Source organism: Periplaneta americana, chromosome 1 (genome assembly GCF_040183065.1).
Source record: "Periplaneta americana isolate PAMFEO1 chromosome 1, P.americana_PAMFEO1_priV1, whole genome shotgun sequence".
In the NCBI taxonomy this organism is placed as follows: Eukaryota; Metazoa; Arthropoda; class Insecta; order Blattodea; family Blattidae; genus Periplaneta; species Periplaneta americana.
In genome coordinates, this window is record NC_091117.1 from 203465059 (window position 1) to 203486246 (window position 21188).

At 35.3% G+C, this 21188-nt stretch overlaps 1 protein-coding gene across 4 annotated transcripts; it reads left to right on the top strand.

Annotated features, from left to right (window-relative positions):
* The first annotated feature begins 376 nt into the window (after nucleotides 1-376).
* LOC138706562 (mitochondrial thiamine pyrophosphate carrier-like) lies at nucleotides 377-18470 on the top strand. Of its 4 annotated transcripts, none has more exons than XR_011334029.1 (8): nucleotides 378-640; nucleotides 1205-1345; nucleotides 1576-1731; nucleotides 3038-3217; nucleotides 3312-3471; nucleotides 9109-9278; nucleotides 10624-16215; nucleotides 16370-18470. XR_011334029.1 is itself a non-coding variant. In XM_069836054.1 (7 exons), exons 1-7 carry the CDS (start codon nucleotides 560-562, stop codon nucleotides 10795-10797), a joined length of 1059 nt encoding a protein of 352 aa, XP_069692155.1. In that variant the 5' UTR covers nucleotides 377-559; the 3' UTR covers nucleotides 10798-18470. The 4 variants fall into 4 exon arrangements, 2 of the variants coding, with proteins under 2 accessions (XP_069692155.1, XP_069692139.1); XR_011334027.1 differs by having other exon boundaries at nucleotides 10624-13916; nucleotides 14892-18468; XM_069836054.1 differs by having other exon boundaries at nucleotides 377-640; nucleotides 1208-1345; nucleotides 10624-18470.
* The last annotated feature ends 2718 nt before the right edge of the window (nucleotides 18471-21188 follow it).

Sequence of the window (21188 nt, forward strand, 5' to 3'; positions counted from 1 at the left end):
TAATAAATTCAACAATTTCTGTTTTTGATTTGGGCTTTATAGGCCCCTGTGGGTGCTCCACTGGAATGGTATATCAATGTTTGAGTTACCTATTTCTCGTACTGATTGTGGTATGTATTTGTGGTCTTGTTTTATAATCATGTAAACTATTATAAAGAGAATTAAAGTTAAGAAGTTGGGGGCGGGGGGGAGAGAGTGTGCGTGCGTGCGGGAAAAAGGAGAGTTCATTGCAAAAAAAAAAAATGTATATTCATTAATTTATTGCAAGGGGATTATCGTATGCCGTAGTAATGTCGAAATTATCCTACTCGTATATTGCTATAAATAGTATGGTTGGCGACCCTGCTTTACTCTCAGTAAGTTTTTTTTTTCTTTCTTTCTTCTCAATCATCTGGGGTACTGAAAAATGTATAACCTCCTAGATCTAGGATAACCCTGAAAATTTCGAAATCGATTTTTTGCAGCATGATAATTTCATACTTAGTATAATGTGGAAGTAATGAGTTTATAAATCTGATAAATATTTGAACTGTAAACACAGCAGGGAAATTCCATTTACATGACGGATGAGTTGGCTCTTCGTTATGTAACGAAGGTTATTCTGTTACCGTGGTTACAGCTACGTACTTCACAAGTAAAGGTACTATAGGTTATGTTTGCTAGGGATGTTACATTTTGAAATGTATATAATAATTATTTGGAAAGGAAAATATATATATAGTTCTAATGTATAATTCATTATACTTTTTTTTTTTTTACTTTTTCCGCTGGAATTTTATTTGTATTTTTGGTTACTTAATAATAAATCCGGCATAAGTTGGATGTTTTGGTTAGAAGACCATATGAAATTTTTTACATTTCTGATGTTTTTTGTGAACGAGTCATAATTAGAATTTATTTACTTCATAAAATAATTATGGTGTGCGATACAAAGGGAATAAGTCAGAAATTACAAGTTTTGAGTACCTACAGCAAAAACAAACTTTGAAATGAGTTCCAAAATAATTGGGCCTATGAGGAGCTGGGAATTTAAAGCTCTGCGTCATTATAAAAGAGGATAGACATATGCCTTTTATACTATTTGAAAAAGTATGTTTTGTATTCATTAATTTCTGGCTTAGTCCATTTTACCGCGCACCATAGAATTTGCCTGGTCCTTTTACTGTAATTGTTCGTTTTGTAAAAAAGATTTGTTGATTTGTAGCAGACTATTGGTATGGTTGGGTTTGATCCAGAAGTCAAGAAGAAACTAAGTGGGACCGAACATGGTGTGGCAGGAGCAATTAGTGGTGCAATTACAAGATTTCTGTGTCAGCCCCTAGATGTAATCAAGATTAGGTTCCAGGTAGGCTACTTAGGACTTATTGATATTACGGTATTTTAAGCGGAGACTAGTGGTAGATTACATTGAAAAATTGGTTGTCTCATTGCCTTTACATTTCATTAATTTCAATGTAGAATGATTTAAAATAACTATTAATACGTTATGTTTATTTGATACTTTTGATTATGTAATTCATTTATTGTCTTTCATCATTTCTTTCCAAATACAATTTTTTTTTTATTTACCGATAGTTACAAGTTGAACCTCTTCGCAGAACCAGCAAGGACTCCAAGTATTGGAGTGTTACTCAGGCAACACGCCGCATTATAGAAGAAGAAGGAGTTTCGGCTCTTTGGAAAGGTCATGTTCCTGCCCAGGTGCTATCTGTATTATATGGTGTTGTACAGGTAATATGTAACTGAGTTTTACTTATTTGGAGGATTGGCGAAAAACAGTTTAATTAAAAAAAAGTTTTTTTTTTGTTATAGGCCTATGCAAAGGCATATTTTTATACTCTATGAATAATCATGGATTATGCTAATCTGGGTGAAACGAGCGTTGAGCGACTTCCGCCGATTTTGGAATAGACACCGACGCACTTGAACTGCCAACATAGAAAACAAAAAATCACACTCAATCGCTTTCACCTTCATCTTGACGGGATAATAAAAGCCTAAACTAACCTAACCTACGATGAAAGAGTAATGGAATGGAGAAAAATTCTCTCCGGCGCCGGGATTTGAACCCGGGTTTTCAGCTCTACGTGCTGATGCTTTATCCACTAAGCCACACCGGATACAACCCCGGCATCGGACAGAATTGTCTCTGATTGAGTTCCAACTCTTGGGTTCCCTCTAGTGGCCGCCCTCTGCACTACGTCATAGATGTCTATGAACATAGGACCGAAGTCCACACACATGTGCTGAGGTGCACTCGTTATGAGCGACTAGTTGGCCGGGATCCGACGGAATAAGCCGTCTTAAATCACTTCGTGATTTACGCATATCATATATTATTTCAATGTACCGAAGTACATATATTTCCATGCAGATATTCTGCGTCATCATACGATGAAAGAGTAATGGAACGGAGAAAAATTCTCTCTGGCGCCGGGTTTTCAGCTCTATGTGCTGATGCTTTATCCACTAAGCCACACCGGATACAACCCTGGCGTCGGACAGAATTGTCTCTGATTGAGTTCCAACTCTTGGGTTCCCTCTAGTGGCCGCCCTCTGCACTACGTCATAGATGTCTATGAACATAGGACCGAAGTCCACACACATGTGCTGAGGTGCACTCGTTATGAGTGACTAGTTGGCCGGGATCCGACAGAATAAGCACCGTCTTAAATCACTTCGTGATTTACGCATATCATATATTATTTCAATGTACCGGATGCAGATATTCTGCGTCATCATACGATGAAAGAGTAATGGAAAGGTGTGGCTTGGATAAAGGATCAGCACATAGAGCTGAAAAACCCGGGTTCAAATCCCGGCGCCGGAGAGAATTTTTCTCCGTTCCATTACTCTTTCATCGTATGATGACGCAGAATATATGCATGGAAATATCATATGTACTTCGGTACATTGAAATAATATATAACCTAACCTAATCTAACCTAAGTGCGTCGGTGTCTATTCCAACATCGGCGGAAGTCGCTCAACGCTCGTTTCACCCTAATCTGTACCACATTTAATGTTTTTGTTTCAGTTTGTATCATTTGAAATGTTAACAAAGCAATCATGGCTCCTTTTTCCACACTTAAGAGAAGATTCCTACCGCCCAATGGTTCACTTTGTTTGTGGAGGAGTGGCAGGAAGTTTTGCAACTCTTTTCTCCTTTCCACCAGATGTTGTTCGCACCCGTCTCATAGCACAAGGTGAACCAAAAGTAGGTGATTTATAAAGGAAAATTGTGTTGCTTCAGCTCCAATTCATGAATTGACATACTTTTATTCTATATTCAATATGTTGTTGAATTTCAGGTTTACAAAAATATTTTCCAAGCAGTCAACTTGATTTACACCAAAGAGGGACCTAGAGCTTTCTTCAAAGGACTTAGTCCCACTCTGTTGCAGATAGCACCACATTCTGGTGCACAGTTTGCTTTTTACAATATATTTATTAGTACCTGGAAGAATTTAGGTAAGTTTGTAGTAGAACTAATCTTCATTTCATACAATAAAGGCTGGTTCACAATAAACCGGAAACGAGAATCGGAACAAAAACAGTAAAATCGTTAAAATGTGTACATTTAAATGTGAGCCTTCACAATTAACGAAAAGCTTGCCGGAGCCCGGGATCGGGAACGGAGAGTTGGCCAAGTTTCAACTACTTTGGCGTTCACGTTTCCGATCACAGCCCACTAGATTCATTCTGTTGCCATCTAAAAGCTATTTTGTCGTCGTATATTTTGTAGCAAGAAGACCGTGACATAACCTATGCATTATTTTGTTCTGTGCTGTGCATCATGGAGCAAGTTTTATTTGATGAGATTCTAATATTGAGTGTTGAGGAAAATCCTCACGTTTACGATAAGCGGCGTGCCTCGTATAAAGATGAGAAAATGAAGGAGAATACGTGGCTTTCAATAGCTGCATCTTTGAACACTGATCGTAAGTGAATCATATTTTATTACTGTACTAGCCGTACCCGTGCGCTCTGTTGCACTGTTAGAAATAAATATAAAGTAGTTACATAATTAAAATAGGACGTTTGATCCAGAGAACATTCGTGTTTTATAGAAGGATAAATCGTTTGATATGTTACTTAATTTAAATTCTATTTAAATAATTAAAATGCGTTCATTTTGGTCCATAGAACAATCATTTGGTGCAATGACAATTCCTTTAACATGTTTCTTAATTGTTATTACATGCAACCATAGTTTAATGAAGATTGACATATCATTTAGTTTTAATGTGTATACTTTATATTCCTTGCTATATGTTTCAGAAGTTACTGTAATAACATTGTAGAATTATGTCCATCTAGATAAACTACACTTTCCAATGGTGAAATAATAATTAAACAATTAATTAGCTTCCGATATTACTTCATGTAAACACAGAAACATTCTCTTAGGCTATGTTTAATAGCTTTCGATTGTTATTGTCCAAGGCCCCTTATAGACGAAGTCATTTGTTTTTATTTCAGTACAGGGCCTTAGATGGCGTTGTTAATGTAATTTTAAAACTAATTTATCTCATTAAATATCAGTCCTATCAAAATTTTATATAGAATAAAACTTATCGGAAATTATTTTTAAAGAAACTTCTGTGATGTAATATTTTTCATGAAAATCAATAATAAGCGAAATATTTCGATTTATTTAATTCAGGCCCCCTTATAACCCCCCTTTTAAATAAAGTATTTTGAATGCCATATAGCCTAAAATCTAAATTACTACGAACTTAATTTATATTCCAATTTTCATATAAATTGGTTCAGCCATTATCGCGTGAAAAGGTAACAAACATCCAGACAGACAGACATACATACAAACAAAAATTTCAAAAAAGCGATTTTCGGTTTCAGGATAGTTAATTATACATGTTAACATCAATTATTTTTGGAAAATCGAAAATTACCAGAAAAATTTTGGCTACAGATTTATTATTAATATAGATTGGTTGTATTACTCACTACATATTCATGCTTCAATTCAATAACTACTGTTGTGTTCATTTTTGTTCTATTACAAATGTTTCTTCTCTGATTATTTTACGTTATGGTAGACTTAAGATAGGTTGTGATAATAAAGATGCATGGGAATATTTATAGTACCGTACCTAATGAAATATCTCAGTTGAAATTTCGAAGTTGGTTAATCTGTGTTTATGTTAGCTGCCTTGTACTCATGAGAGAACGCCATTGGTCAATTATACACAAATAACATCAGAATGCATAATATCGACTTTACATATCATTATTGACATGCATATCGATATGCATAGTCGTCTACGTTCTCGGTTTATTGTGAATCAAAAATGTTCATATTCACGTCCTCTGCTTCTCGTTTTCATTCCAGTTCTCGTTCCCGGTTTATTGTGAACCAGCCTTTACACTCAGCATGTAAACAAATGCACATGTTTGTAATCCTTCCTATTGGCTACAGGGCAAAGAACTTTATGGCATCTAGAACATGACATTAATTAGTTCTTTCTCTGGAAGCGCACTTGTTGTGTAGACCATGTTTCAAAAAGATAGACCCAATTTGAAAGTCGTGTATCTCACAGTGACAGTAAGTTATAATTACACAACAAATTACAAATAGTTTAATGATTCGTCAAGTTTTACTCATCATGTTATAAGTGCTCTATATGCTGTGTCTCTTCCACCTACTGCTATGATTCTATTTCTGAGGTCATCCATATTATAGTCCCGTTACTCTAATTTCCAGCAGCCAATCACGTTGCAGGTCGGCTACACTTAAACGTGTGCGTCTTGTGATTCGCTTATGAAGAAGTTATTAATTTCTTAAGTCTCGATAAATACCTAATATAATCGCCCGCCATTTTAGCTCTTTCGTTGGCGTTCGCAGAAAGCACACGAAGACATTATTTGCCGCTCAATTATATGCTGAATTACATTGCGTTTGATTTATTATCATAGGAGCTACGACATGATAATGTTTAACGGTGTGGCAAATAGATTCCTCGTATGGTAGCTCGGCAACTTAAGAACAAAAATGGCGAACGATACTACCTACCTAGACTTTATAGAGCCTTCACTTTCTAAGAAGTAAGCAAAAAGGCGGAGTCACGCCGGAAATAACAGCGTCGGGACTATAGTTGGTAATGGTGGCACAAAACTCGTTCTTTGACTTCTTTGACCTAACCAACAAGAAGAATTCGCATGATGTAATGTCTGGGGATTTTGGGGTCCAATGATGTAGTGCCATGGGTGGATTAATCCTAAAACGCCATCTAAACGCATGCTGCACAGCAATTACGGAGCCAGGCCTGCTGAATTCCGGAACAATAAAAGACTTCTGTTGCAATGTCACCATTTTGTACACAAGATCTTTACTTTTACTCACTAAAAACGTTAGTCTCAATTCATTGAAAATTCCTGTATAACTGCAGTCAGTAAATTTAGCGGCTATTATTGCTTTCGGCTATTGCAGCATTGTGTAAGACATCTAGCATTGGTATAATAATATACTATAATATGAAATCTATTTTAACAATCTTAAAAGAACCCAGAACCCTCCAATATATCTCACTCTAGAGGAGCAGGCACTAACACACCATGAAGAAATGCTACGGTTAACAACAACAAAATGGGAAAAAAAGACTGTTACAACCAACCAAGTTGAAAACACAAACAAGTTTCCTGTCCAAAATCACGGAAATAAAAACAGAATTGAATCTCCCTAAATCTAAAGAAAACATTTTAAGCAGAGAAAACCCTCTAACCTTCGAGCCAATTAACATTCAACTAGATTTAGAAGAACCAGTTACAAAATCTGAAACTTCCAAACCTGTACTAAAAGCGCTGGCATTAGAAGCTGTGAACAATAGATACCCACCAGAAGAATGGTTACATATCTACACAGATGGGTCTACTGTCGATAACAACTCAGGATCAGGAATTACGTGTGCGTTATTCTCATTTCATCAACCAGCAGGACATCATACAACAAATTTTGATGCGGAAATAATGGCTATTCATATCTCACTCCAACACCTACTGTACAGAATAGATAAATTTCAAAATGCTGTCATTCTCTCTGATTCTAAAGCAGCATTATATGCAATAAATTCATATAAAATGATGTCAATCCAAATTAAAGAATGTCACAAAATGATCCAACAACTTCAAAAACTACAGAAAAGAATTCAATTGCAATGGATACCTGCACATTGCGGAATTGCTGGAAATGAAACTGCTGACTTCTTGCCAAAAAAGGATCCAATTTAATTCAGAATACAAATACAAGCCTACCTTTTACATCCATCAAAAGACTAATTAAAAATAAATCAAGCAAAACCAAGCACTATGTACCAAAGCCAAAGATAAAAAATGGAGCATTTTAATAAAAAAAAAACAGAAATTATTCCAGAAATCTCACGTAAATCTGCAGTAGCAAAATTCAGTCTGCTTACAGAACACGATTATTTGGCCAAACACTTGAATAAAATAGGAATTTACACAAATCCAAATTGCCCTCTATGCAACAAAGAAGAAGAAATGACTGAAGATCATCTCATAACCTGTGAAGTTCTACCTGATGGATCCACCACAGAGAAATATTGGAGAGCAAGAACGCTAATGGCTTCGTTGCCAAAAGCCCGGCATTAGATAACAACAACAATCTTAAAAGTTGTTCTCCAGAAGAGGCATATCATTAGTGATCCAATTCCTACCTCCTAAATAACTGTAAATTTGTATGGGTATAATTTAAGGTTTTTAGTTATGGTCTTATGAGCTGTTCATAAATAAACATTGGTCTGCTGTGTTAATTTCCGAATTGATATATTACTGCTTCACAGCATAATGTCGGAAATTTCATATATTTTTTTCCTCCATTAAAACTGAAGGCTTCCATTTTTCAGAGCATCAAGAACACCTTCAGTATCATGAAACTCTAATCAAATTGCGCGTAGTATCTTGGGTGACCATGTTCGATGTAAATGTTTCTCAAATTTAAGTTTTAAACTTCCTAAAAATTTATCCACTCCACTAAAATCATTCTCTTTGATTGATAACATAACGACACCGCTACTTGCTACAAACAATGAACTTGTCATATATAAATCCCACAAGGGTAGCTGCCCTTCAGTAAGGGTTGCCAAAAGACAGCATACTAAACAAATAAAAAATAAACATTTTTGTAAAAGGTAAAGTAAAGGTATCCCCGTAACATGCCATGAAGGCACTTGGGGGGCATGGAGGTAGAGCCCCATGCTTTCCATGATCTCGGCACTAGAATGAGGTGGTGTGGTCGGCACCACGCTCTGACTGCCTTTTACCCCCCGGGAAGAACCCGGTACTCAATTTTATAGGAGGCTGAGTGAACCTCGGTGCCGTTCTGAAAGTTTGGCAACGAGAAAAAATCCTGTCACCACATAGAATATAAAGAAATTTAGGTGTACAGATGATTACATAGCATCTGAACAAAATATTTCATTACATCTACAGCAATAATTTTCAAAATTTAAACACATCCTGGACACTACACTGCTGACTGTGTTTTTCAAGCCTTTGTCAGCATTTGTTGTGGTCTAGCTTAAAGTTCGTTGACACTATTTTGTCGATACCAACCTTACTGCATGAGTTCCCTTTTTTGCTGGCAACTTCAACTGTGGAGTGACTAAGTATATGCATGATATTACATTTATTTACAGACATAAACCTCCATTTGACCGATGACTTTTGAACATTGAGTTATACTAAAGGGACCATGTAGTTCTTTTTAAAAATTCCAAAATAACTAATAGATCAGTGGTTTTTAATAATGTTGATTCCGAGCCATGTTTTGTATCTTTTTGAACTCCCATGACATGGGGTCATTATGATTCTGAGCTTCTACATAAGACAAGACAGAACATTACACTGACAAGTATGTATGCTCTTGAGGGAGTGGAACTCGTGACTGACTTCTGACAGTGTTGAATTTATACACCTCAGGCTTTGCACACACTGTGTCCAGCATAGGTTAGAAAATTATGCTAGTGTTATAAATGAGAATTTTAAAAAAATTTAACTTATTGATTATTTGATTATTATAACACCATATATGATTCATAATGTATCTCATTGCATTCCACTTTGTAGTGCAGGTGAAGGATGAACATGCTGATAATGTGCATATATCTGGGACTGGGTCCCTAATCTGTGGCTCTTTAGCGGGAATTTGTGCCAAGACCTTTATTTATCCTCTTGATGTGGCCAAAAAACGAATACAGATTCAAGGATTTCAGTATGCCAGGAAGGGTTTTGGCAAGGTATGTAGCAACAAATTTTTCTCAGATTCAAGTTCCATGAAGGTAGGCACTCACTTAATGGAAAGAATTTGTTCATTGCATTTGGATTTTTATTATAGTATCGCTCACTTGTCCACATTTCCTAATTAATCATCAAATAGTATGGTCATCTCCTACGTGGCGAACCTCAGCCGGAGTGTGATATGTGCCGTGTTCTACTTATGGTGAAACATTTTTTACTGCATTGCAGAAAATATGACCGTGTCCGCCGGCAATATGGAATTCGACCGACACTACGTGACGCTCTTGGAAATGATTTTAATTGTACAAATGCAGTTCTGAGATTTTTATCGAATACAGGGTTAGATAAGGTGATTTAGTTTTTTATTGACCCGTTTTTACTTATCCTCTGGACCCTTTACATCCGGAGGATACATTTGTTGTTTTATATTTGATTTTATATTGTTGACATTTCGGACTTTATACATCCGAATATTTTATAAAATTTTATTGTTTTTGAAATGTGATACATAATTTATCTCTGGTGGCCTTAGTTTTATTATTTTATTTGTTCATTTTGAATACCACCTAGGGTCCTCGAATTGCACACTTTTATGATTCTGTACAAATCACCTTGTATATACTGCATTTGTATACCTCGTTTTACCGTGACAACGCTTTTTAGTTTCTTTAGCACTCAGAATGTTATATTATTTATGTATTTGTTTTATGAAGAATTTTAGATAAGGGCTCAAATAGCCATAGTAGCTGACGCGCCCTTTTTTAAACCCTACTACTACTCATCAAATAGTATTTTAATTTATTGCTAGAAACCTGGAAATAAAATGTATAGCTCTGTAACTTAAATAAACTGTGAAGGATATACCTGATTAATTTAGTATTTTCCCAATCTCTTCCAATATGTCCTTTCTCCATATTACATTGCTATAATTCTAATTGTAAAGCATTTCATACTGTTGGAGCTTAATAAAATAAGCTTCATGTCACCCATTTCATTACACCTTCAATATTACCGCGATTGGAGGCTTTACAATCAATATATTTCCATGACATTAATCATTTCGATCTTGGACCATACGAAAATCCATTTAAAATATTCTGGTCATGTGGACAGAAGCGATACGGCCAAGTGGACGATGCTCTGTTTAAAATAATGCAAAGAATGAAAATCCGAATGCGCTGTACGGATCCGTTCTGGTAAGTGAGTGCCTATCTTAATAATATACTTTGAAAAGAATACTGATTAGTGTGTGCTTATAAAATTTACGAAGTCATTTATAATGAAATTAAATTTGTAAAAGCTGAACTAACTGTTTACCTTCATAGTCTGACATTATTTTCACAGGATTTCACATGTCATGGTTTGTTGCATTGCTTGTGGCTTACTGTGAAGTACGAAAACATCTCTGGTCTATTCAAAGGATTGTGGCCAAGTATGCTGAAAGCTGGTATCACCACATCATTGCATTTTGGTATATATGAACAGAGTTGTCAAGCAATAGCAGCTCTTCATAGGTAACACGCAGACGTCCATATCACCTACTGTTCTTTCAGCTGCTAATGGACTAGACCAAGAACATGCCCTTTTTCTTTTTCGTTTCTTTCTCTTTTTCTTCTTGCTCATTCTTCCTCCCTGCCTTCCCTCCTTCCTCTTTCTCTTCTCTCTTGTTTCCGTTAAAGAATTGCTATTATATTGAACTTTAGTTGAGGTATAAAAATGATGTAGTAAGCAAGTATACATATTGATGTTTCTGTGTTCATTTCCCATTTATTTCTCTCATAAAGGGTCTTCCATTAATCCGTTATTATTTCATTTCGCTATTTTAGGCAATGTTTATCGACCAAATTCATAGCATATTGTGTTACAGATGAACAAATGTTTTTGTACAGTATAGCAATTATATTAAAAAATCCCGTAATAAACATTTGCTTGACATTGCGCCTGTGCCATGAACTAGTATAACAATATCAATATGTAAGTTATAGTTTATATTTATTTTTCCTTCATTAAGTTATAATACTATTTACATAGGTATTTGTGTGTGTGTGCATAAGAAAAGGGACTAATTTCCAGCAAACAATTTTCGAGATGATTGCTGATGAAGAAAAATGGGTGAAATTTTGAAGGAAGGGAGAAGGAGAAATTTCGATTTGATTATTGTCGTGACATTTCGTCTTATATTCAATCAGCTGCTGATAGAGACTGACTAATTGTATGAAGCAGTAATACGTTATGAAATAATTTCAGCATTACCTATTTCCAATGTATGTGAGTGTACACTAGAATGAAACTTTCTAATATCACCTAAGTCATACCTGCACAAACAGCGCTCAACGAGCACACGCGCTCCTTCGGAGCAGGAGAGCTGTGTTTACCGCTTGTCGAAACGGAGAGAAAGATACGTCAGAATGACATAGACTTGCTATAGGTAGAGGAGAGGGAAACGACCACTCAGCTATCTAGTGGAGTGCAATGAGTAGGCCTATTCTCAGTAACTGTTTCACGTTGCTTACCTACTGCTACAGTACAGTATGTAGGAATCTAAATGACGGAACATAACATTTAACAATTTACAGCTCGAACTTATTGATTTTCAATGTGACCTAAGGGCTAAAGATCGTTTGAATAATACTACTAGCCTGGTTGAGTTTTACAAGACTAAACATTAGCAATAATATCCACGACTACACAGGCTGGCTGTGAAAATGATTGCTATGTTTGGCTCAACATTTATATTTGTCAGCAACTGTTTTCTATAATCAACTTTAATAAAGGCAGACATCGAACATCTGTAACTGATGTTTCATTATGATCAGTAGGCTACTGTTCCTTTCAGCTGCCAACAGCATAAAACCTCGTTTTGATGTACTGATAAATAAAAATATAACAAAATGATATTGTACATTTAAGTAGCTATAGAATTTATATTATTTCTGTAAAATAAATATTTCTTTATTAATTAATTAGTCCAAAATAGTTTTGCAAACACCGAACGGGAATTCATTTTATAAACACTCTTAATAGTACTTCCTTTTGTGTATATTTTGTACGAGATCACCATTTCTTCCAGTCCACCTTATACAGAGCGCTGCTAATATCTGCATTCCGCTCATGAGCTGTGAGCTGGCTCGGAGAGCGCAAACCTTGTGCAGGCCTGACCTAAGTTATGTTCGTATGAGCTGTAAGACAGTTCAAGGTTCATATGAAGGGAACTAACTCAGCGCTAGTTTAGCCAAAATATTAAAACCTCTATACTGGAAAGTGGGATTTTCTTTAATAATAATATGGCTTCAGTTTTACAGGTGTATTATCTTTTTTAAATCCACTGATTCTTTCAGTTCACACGTTAAACCAATATCTTAGAGTTCGAAAATAGTAGTAACTAAACACATAACTGGTCCCTTTTCATATGCACACAAACATTTATTGTTATGAAAGAGTACCTATCTGTGATGGTCTCTTCATGATAAGAAGAAAAATGTACATAACCTTATGTGTTCATACCTCTGTTATTTGTAAACTGATACACTTATTCAAACTAATGAGTAACAGATTTGTAGTATCAAATGCTGTGATAAGCTAGTGCAATATTTGAAAACCATGTTGAAGCTGATAAGCAATTATATTAAATTGGGGTAAACAAGGTCCATCTATGCTTACCTTTGAAACAAAATAACTAAAGGTTATTTGAACGTATTATCTAATAAGTTTAAATGTTTTCGACACTACAGAGTCATCATCAGAAGTTATGCTGTAGAATACATAGAAGTTTGAGTGTGCATTTTTATCATCTACTGTAATATTAACACTAGTAAGACTAAACAAGTTAAAAACAAATTAAAGAATGTCACAAAATGACCCAACAACTTCAAAAACTACAGAAAAGAATTCAATTGCAATGGATACCTGCACATTGCGGAATTTCTGGAAATGAAACTGCTGACTTTCTTGCCAAAAAAGGATCCAGTTTAATTCAGAATACAAATACAAGCCTACCTTTTACATCAATCAAAAGACTAATTAAAAATAAATATAAAATCAAGCAAAACCAAGCACTATGTACCAAAGGCAAAGATAAAAAATGGAGCATTTTAATAAAAAAACTAGAAATTATTCCAGAAATGCCATGTAAATCTGCAGTAGCAAAATTCAGACTGCTTACAGAACACGATTATTTGGCCAAACACTTGAATAAAATAGGAATTTACACAAATCCAAATTGCCCTCTATGCAACAAAGAAGAAGAAATGACTGAAGATCATCTCATAACCTGTGAAGTTCTACCTGATGGATCCACCACAGAGAAATATTGGAGAGCAAGAACTCTAATGGCTTCATTGCCAAAGCCCGGCATTAGATAACAACAACAACAGTCACAAACATTAGGCCTAGTTATAAAATACCATTATGTGCATACTGTTTCATGTCTTATGTATTAAAATTTAAAATCTAAAAAATCAATAAAATACTTTTGTGAGCTGTTGCATTGGTGTGATGTTAAAACGAAGATGGAACTACAGCTTGTTGAAAAGACTATGAAAGGGGATCACGTAATTCCAGTGCAGTGTCTTGTGCGTAGAATAAACATAAAAATTGAGGATCACGGTGAAAGTTCCGATGTCTTTGGCAGCTATACGGCAACTATTGGGCCGAAACGAACGAATGAAAGGGGACGAAGAAAGAATGAATGATGTTTAAAATGGCAGGCAGGGTAAGCATCCCATGCCTCCATTGGTTTCTCGACTAACAATTCACTAACTTTTAGATCGAGGTACCCAGCTAAAAGCCGTTTGCCCTCTCAACTAACAGTAGTGTATTTTCCCCTGTAAATGATTATATGAAAGATGTGCACGCTAACAGTTGAATTGTGAGTGAATGAATGAAGTGAAGTGAGCACCATGCCTCGCAGATGTTAATGAGAGGTGGAGAGTCCAGTGCTCTGGTCAGTTCTGTCCTAGTCACGTTTTTGTAGTGGCGCTAGGGAGACTCGTAACCTGTTACCAACAAAGTGGTGGGCTACTCGTTTCCGTAGAAGCCGTCTGGCTGCCTGGTTGGCTGTGGCAAGTGTCGTGTGTCGTTTCGTGGGGTTTGTGTCTGTAGTGAGTAAGGAAATAGTGAATGTCACTATTTCGTCCTGTAGTCTGTTTAGTTGCCGGTCAATGTAGGATTCTATTTTCTGCATAGCAGAACGTAGAACCCCCTCGACCAGCTGTTCCGTGGTTGTTTTGTCTGTCTGTGGATCGTCTGTAGTGGTTGTCTTGGTTGTCGTAGTCTTAGCTGCATCCGCATAAGTCAATTCGGGTTTGGGTAGTGTTGGTTTGAAGACGGACTGTGATGGTTTGGGTATAGGTGGCTGTATTGGTTTGTGGGTGTCAATGGGGACATGCGTGGGATCGGTGGAGGTAATGAGATTAGTCCTTGGATATTTTGGACAGCGAGCTTGGCCCGTATAATGGTTGTCGCTGTTGCACGTGGCGCAATACCTAATCTGGGATAGGCGGTTGTGGTTGCAAAGGTCGGGAGTCTTGCTGCACTTAAAACAAGTTTTGGGCTTGTCGCAGTTAGTCCTTGTATGGCCGTATTGTGCACAGTTAAGGCACGGTCGGTGGAAGGCAACTATTGGGGATGCCTTACTAGTGTTATATACTACAGTAGATCACAAAAAATGCACATTCAAACTTCTGTGTATTCTACAGCATAACTTCTGATGATGACTGTGTAGAGTCGAAAATGTTTAAACTTATTAAATAATGTGTACAAATAACTTTTAGTTATTTTGTTTCAAAGATAAGCATAGATGGACATTGTTTAACGCAATTTAATTTAGTGCAATGTTATTGAAGACTTTATTATAGTATTATGAAGCAGATATAGTAGACATTGAAATTTGTATCAGAATTGAAGTGAAGAGTTCACCCAGTCCAATAACCAATATTCCAGTTTAAAGTTATGTTATATCTTACAAGAAGAATGTTTTAATTGCCTGTTTTGCTATAAGTAATTTGGATTGTATTCTCTGTTTAAATAACATACTAAGTTCGTCATCAGCACATTACAAACTGGTTTGAACAAGACTTAAACCCAGATGACATAAAACTGCTCCTGTCATTTCAGCGAGTAAAGGAAATAGTTTTAGGTTTTCATAAAAGGTATTGCCAGAATTTAATTAGTGTGAAATGCCTACAATTCGACTTTTTGATGTACCACCATTTCCTAGAGCTCACCATCGCCATCATCAGGACAAACAGTGTTCGATCTAAAGACTCACGTACTCAGTTGGACCTGTTATGTTTGGCTAATCCAAACAACTGAGCCTAGGAGGTAAATAGATAACGACCTGAAGAGATACCTACTAGGTAGGGCTCATATTTGGTTACTCCAAACAACAGAACCAGGAGGTAAATAGATAAGATCTGAAGAGTTACCTACTAGGTTGGGCTCATATTTGGTTACTCCAAACAACAGAACCAGGAGGTAAATAGATAACGACCTGAAGAGTTACCTACTAGGTTGGGCTCATATTTGGTTACTCCAAACAACAGAACTAGGAGGTAAATAGATAACGACCTGAAGAGTTACCTACTAGATTGGGCTCATATTTGGTTACTCCAAACAACAGAACTAGGAGGTAAATAGATAACGACCTGAAGAGTTACCTACTAGGTTGGGCTCATATTTGGTTACTCCAAACAACAGAACTAGGAGGTAAATAGATAACGACCTGAAGAGTCACCTACTAGGTTGGGCTCATATTTGGTTACTCCAAACAACAGAACCAGGAGGTAAATAGATAACGACCTGAAGAGTCACCTACTAGGTTGGGCTCATATTTGGTTACTCCAAACAACAGAACCAGGAGGTAAATAGATAACGACCTGAAGAGTCACCTACTAGGTTGGGCTCATATTTGGTTACTCCAAACAACAGAACCAGGAGGTAAATAGATAACGACCTGAAGAGTTACCTACTAGGTTGGGCTCATATTTGGTTACTCCAAACAACACATCCAGGAGGTAAATAGATAACGACCTGAAGAGTCACCTACTAGGTTGGGTTCATATTTGGTTACTCCGAACAACAGAACCAGGAGGTAAATAGATAAGATCTGAAGAATCACCTATTCAGTTGGACCTATGTTTGGCTAATCCAAACAGCTGAGCCCAGGAGATAAATAAGTATGATCTAAAGAGTCACTTAATCTGTTGAATCCACTGTTTGGCTACTCCATACATCTGACAAGCAAACTTTCTGAAGGCAGATAAAAAAGTTAAATTGTTTTCTTCTATCATATTAATAATGTCAAAAGAAGTGCTTGTAGAAATTTTGGCCACTCAACTGCAATTACGAGGCCATCTAGAAAGTGATTTTCCCTGGGGCCGTTTACAGAAAAAAACACAATTGCATCGAAAGATTTATTGAAATAGGTACAGCAATTGTTGCGCTATTTGTCAACATACTGGAATTGAGACATGGGGTCAATTTTTGTATCCTTGTGTCATAGAAGTCAGCTGGCTGGGATCGGAAACCAGCTTTTGTCAGCTGTCTGTCGATCCCATGTCGACAAATGTCTCAATTTCAATTCTGGTGGAGAATATGTTGAAAAATAGCTCAACAATTGCTGTGTCTGTTCCAATAAGTTTTTCCAATGAAATTGTATTCTCTTTCTGTTAACAGCCCCTGGTGAACTTATTTTTTTACGGCCCTCGTAATTGCGATCGAGTGGCCAAAATTTGTAAAAACACTTCTTTTGACATTATTATCATGGTGAAAGAAAAACGTTAATTTTTCTGTCTGCCCCATCAGAATGTTTGCTTGTGAGCCTAAGAGGAAAATAGATTTTGACTTGTCTGGATGCTTTACCTGTTCCAACTTCACAAATCCATACATTGCTTTCTGGAACATTCTCTTTCTCGTCTTTCTTTCGACCTGTACTTTAATGCAGCTTTAGGATATGTCAACTTTCATTATTGACAAGGGGTTGATGCAATATTGACAGTAATTTAATATATTAATTCAGTTTTTGTAGCTATTCTCCTTCCTTATTCTATCCAATTTTGTGTAGGTTTTATACTTGTTGAAATTTCTTGTATTTTGCGTGATTTTTTTCTTTTTGGTCACTGTCATTCCCTAATATAATTTCATTCTTATACGTCATAGCATCGTGGTCAAAGACATTGTTTTTGGACTAGCAATGTAGGGGAAAACATCTCATGAAATTTCGACCAGTGTATGGGACCACTGCCCACCCAGCATCATGATAAATTTGAGGAACTTCTAACAATAGATAGCGAAATCCGATTCCACGAGCCAACTACTATAATGGCAAGGGGAGGTTATCATGCTAACCACATATAACCTCTGCACTTGTTGGATGATCGTTCTCCTATGTGAGGCCACCAGTTGGCTGGTAGGTCGTCTTAGCAGCTATCTATAAGCTTTCATAGAATTATTTATTATTGTTATTATTATTATTATTATTATTATTACTATTATTATTATTTATCTTCTCTGGTTTTATTTATTTATGAATGTCTTTTGAATAATTAGCACACATTTTCATTATTATTTATTCTATAAAAAAGTAATTTATTGTGACAAGGATTAATTTTGGATTATCAGGGAAGACACTTTATGAAAATAAATTTTAGTTGTATACATATAACTGGAACAAATTTTGTAATGTACTAGTCATACCTAGAGATGTAATTGTTTATTTTATTAATGAAAAATAAAACTGTTCATTAAGTAGCGAGCTTGAATAATTATTTTCCTTGATTCTGGAGTTGCAGCAAAATGCAGAAAAAAATAAACATCTGTAGTCAAGAAAAGAGTAATATCTGTTTGTTCAGATTTTTTCTGTAAATGTGTGTACAGCAGGGGTGTCAACAGAGGTGGACTTTTAAGCATGCCCTTTAGGATTAAATGCAAGCAGAACAGGGTTACTGCCCAAGCTGAGTGCAGCTGCGGCTACATAAGCAATTTTGTAATGTTCGTTGCTTTTTAAATTAATGTTATGTTGTAATTAGGTTGAAGATATGGCAATGCTTTTGAAGTAAACTAAAATTAAATTTAAAATATTATTCTGCATTTGTATAATGCAATCGAAGGTACTATTCTACAGGTATGTCGAATACAATACATTTACTAAATTGTGTGTCATTGTCTTGTGAGACTGGTGCGAGATTTATTAGTTGTTTGCACTGTGGGATAGGTGAGGAATATCCAGCGTTTTGGATTTAAGGCTGGTTCACAATAAACCGGGAACGGAAACAGCAACGAGAACGAGAACAGAAGTATTGTTAAAATAAATGTATTTAAATGTAAGGATTCACAATTAACTATTGTGAACGTTCACATTTAAATACATTTATTTTAACATTATTTCCGTTCTCGTTCTCGTTGCAGTTTCCGTTTCCGGTTTATTGTGAACCAGCCTTTACTGATTAGCTTCAACATCAGAAGAGGTAAGGAAATGGGAATCTGTCTGTTGATCCATTGCAAAAACTATTCTTCAACAATGAACTAGCTAGGTAGGTGCCCCTTTTCTTGCCTTCCATTATTATTCCCATTTTTTAAAATAATTTCAGACAATGTGTATTTCACTGTAATCTAACAATATTTTCTTTAAGTCCGTCATGAACTTATCTTATATAATAATGTGATATTTTTATTTCATTCTACAGACGTGGACAAATTATTAGCAAAATTGGAGATTTTTATTATATATTTTTACAAACTATGATTCTTTAATTTAGACTACAGTTGACATCTTTGGGTATTTCCAAATTATTAGAAAAATCGAAGATTTTTATTTTATATTTTTACAAAATTTCACTCTTCAATTTAGACTACAATTGATATTTTCGCATATTATTAGCAAAAGTGAAGATTTTTTGTATATATTTTTTACAAAATTCGACTCTTCAATTTGGACTACAGGTGACATTTTGGATATTTCCAAATTATTAACAAAACTGAAGATTTTTATTATATATTTTTACAAAATTTTACTCTTCACTTTAGACTACAGTTGACATTTTTGCATAATATTTACAAATTATTATCAAAATTGAAGATTTTATTATATATATTTTTTTTTATAAAATTTGAATCTTCAATTTAGAATAGCCTACATTTGAAATTTTTGCATATTTCTATCTACTGTAATAATAGAAATATGCAAAATTGTCAACTGTAGTCTAAATTGAAAAGTCAAATTTTGTAAATAGAATTAATCATAAAAATCGTCAATTTTGTTAATAATTTGTCCACGTCTGTATTTGATGAACGTTTTCGGCTTTTTAAGCCATCTTCAGATCACTGTTACCTCTATTGAACTGTTATGCTGATGTGCAATGGGTTACTTTGACCATATTATATTAAAATGTAAAATATAAAATATAAGATAAAATTAATGAATGCACATATTTAAAAATGATTACATTTTAAATTAAATTAATCTAAAATGAAGGTTTTGCAGCGTGTACAGCCCTTTCAGATGTGAAACAATTATTTCCTTATGACCTTTTACATAGTAATTGTCATGAGGCTGCATTTACAAGTGCTTATTGCATGATTATGAACCATTAAAATTCGTTGGAATAGATATGCAGCATCATGCTTGGATTTACACAGCGCCCAGTAAATGCAGTCTTATGACAGTTACTATGTAAAAGGTCATAAGGAAATAATTGTTTCACATCTGAAAGGACTGTACATGCTGCATTGCACATCAGCATAACAGTTCAATAGAGGTAACAGTGATCTGAAGATGGCTTAAAAAGCCGAAAACGTTCATCAAATAGAATGAAATAAAAATATCACATTATTATATAAGATAAGTTTGACGGACTTAAAGAAAATATTGTTAAATTAACAAAATTATTGGAACAAAAATGGGTATAAAATTCACTGTAATCGTTATTCTAAATTATATTGTATGATTTTAATCTATGTGTAGTTCACTCTAATTATTATTATTAGTTATTGTTTCATAATTTAAATCTCTGTGTAGTTCACTGTAATCTTTGTCATTCCCAATTTTTTTTTTTCAATCTACTAATTTGTAGTTTTAAACTTTTGTGTAACATTAAGATTTCGACAATGTCAGAAACTTGTATACAAGTCTACTAAAAGCTAATAAATATTATTTTATTATTATTATTTTGGAACTGAATAAGTATCTCTGAAATATGAGATATTTCTGCATCTATAACATCGTGCAAATGTCCAAAAATTTTGCACCATGATTGAACATCATGAAATCTTAAATTCATAGTTATATTATAGCAATGTCCCAAAGTACATATCGTCGCCTGAATGCAAGAACTAGGTAACTTGATTTTTCATATTTTGTGACATTGCCTATTTACTTATTTATTGCACTAAGGAATATGTCTCTTTTTCTTTTACCTATCTGTTATATTGGAAAATAGATGTGACTGGCATCGTTCGATCAGTTACCTAGATCCTGGATTACATTTTGTGCGATTTTTGCTATGCTATAAAAGAGGTAACTAAAAAACGCAAATTTCGAGTTACCTAGTTCTTGCATTCAGGCGACGATATGGTATTTCCATGCAGGAATTCTGCGTTATCATATGATGAAGGTTCGATGGAGCGGAGAAAAATTCTGACACTGGGATTCGAACCTGGGTTTTCAGCCCTAAAAGGGAAACTAGGAGGTGGAGCTTAAACTGAGAGGATTCAATCTGGCATCGGAATTGGAATCCGGTGTGGCTTAGTGGATAGAGTGTCAACACGTAGAGCTGAAAACCCGGGTTTGAATCCCGGTGCTGGAGAGAATTTTTCTCCGCTGCACCGATCCTTCATTAAATTCATAGGTACTAGGTAGTCTTCTAATTTTTACCGATAAGTTTGTGTAATAAGCCACCACAATGGTCTAGTGG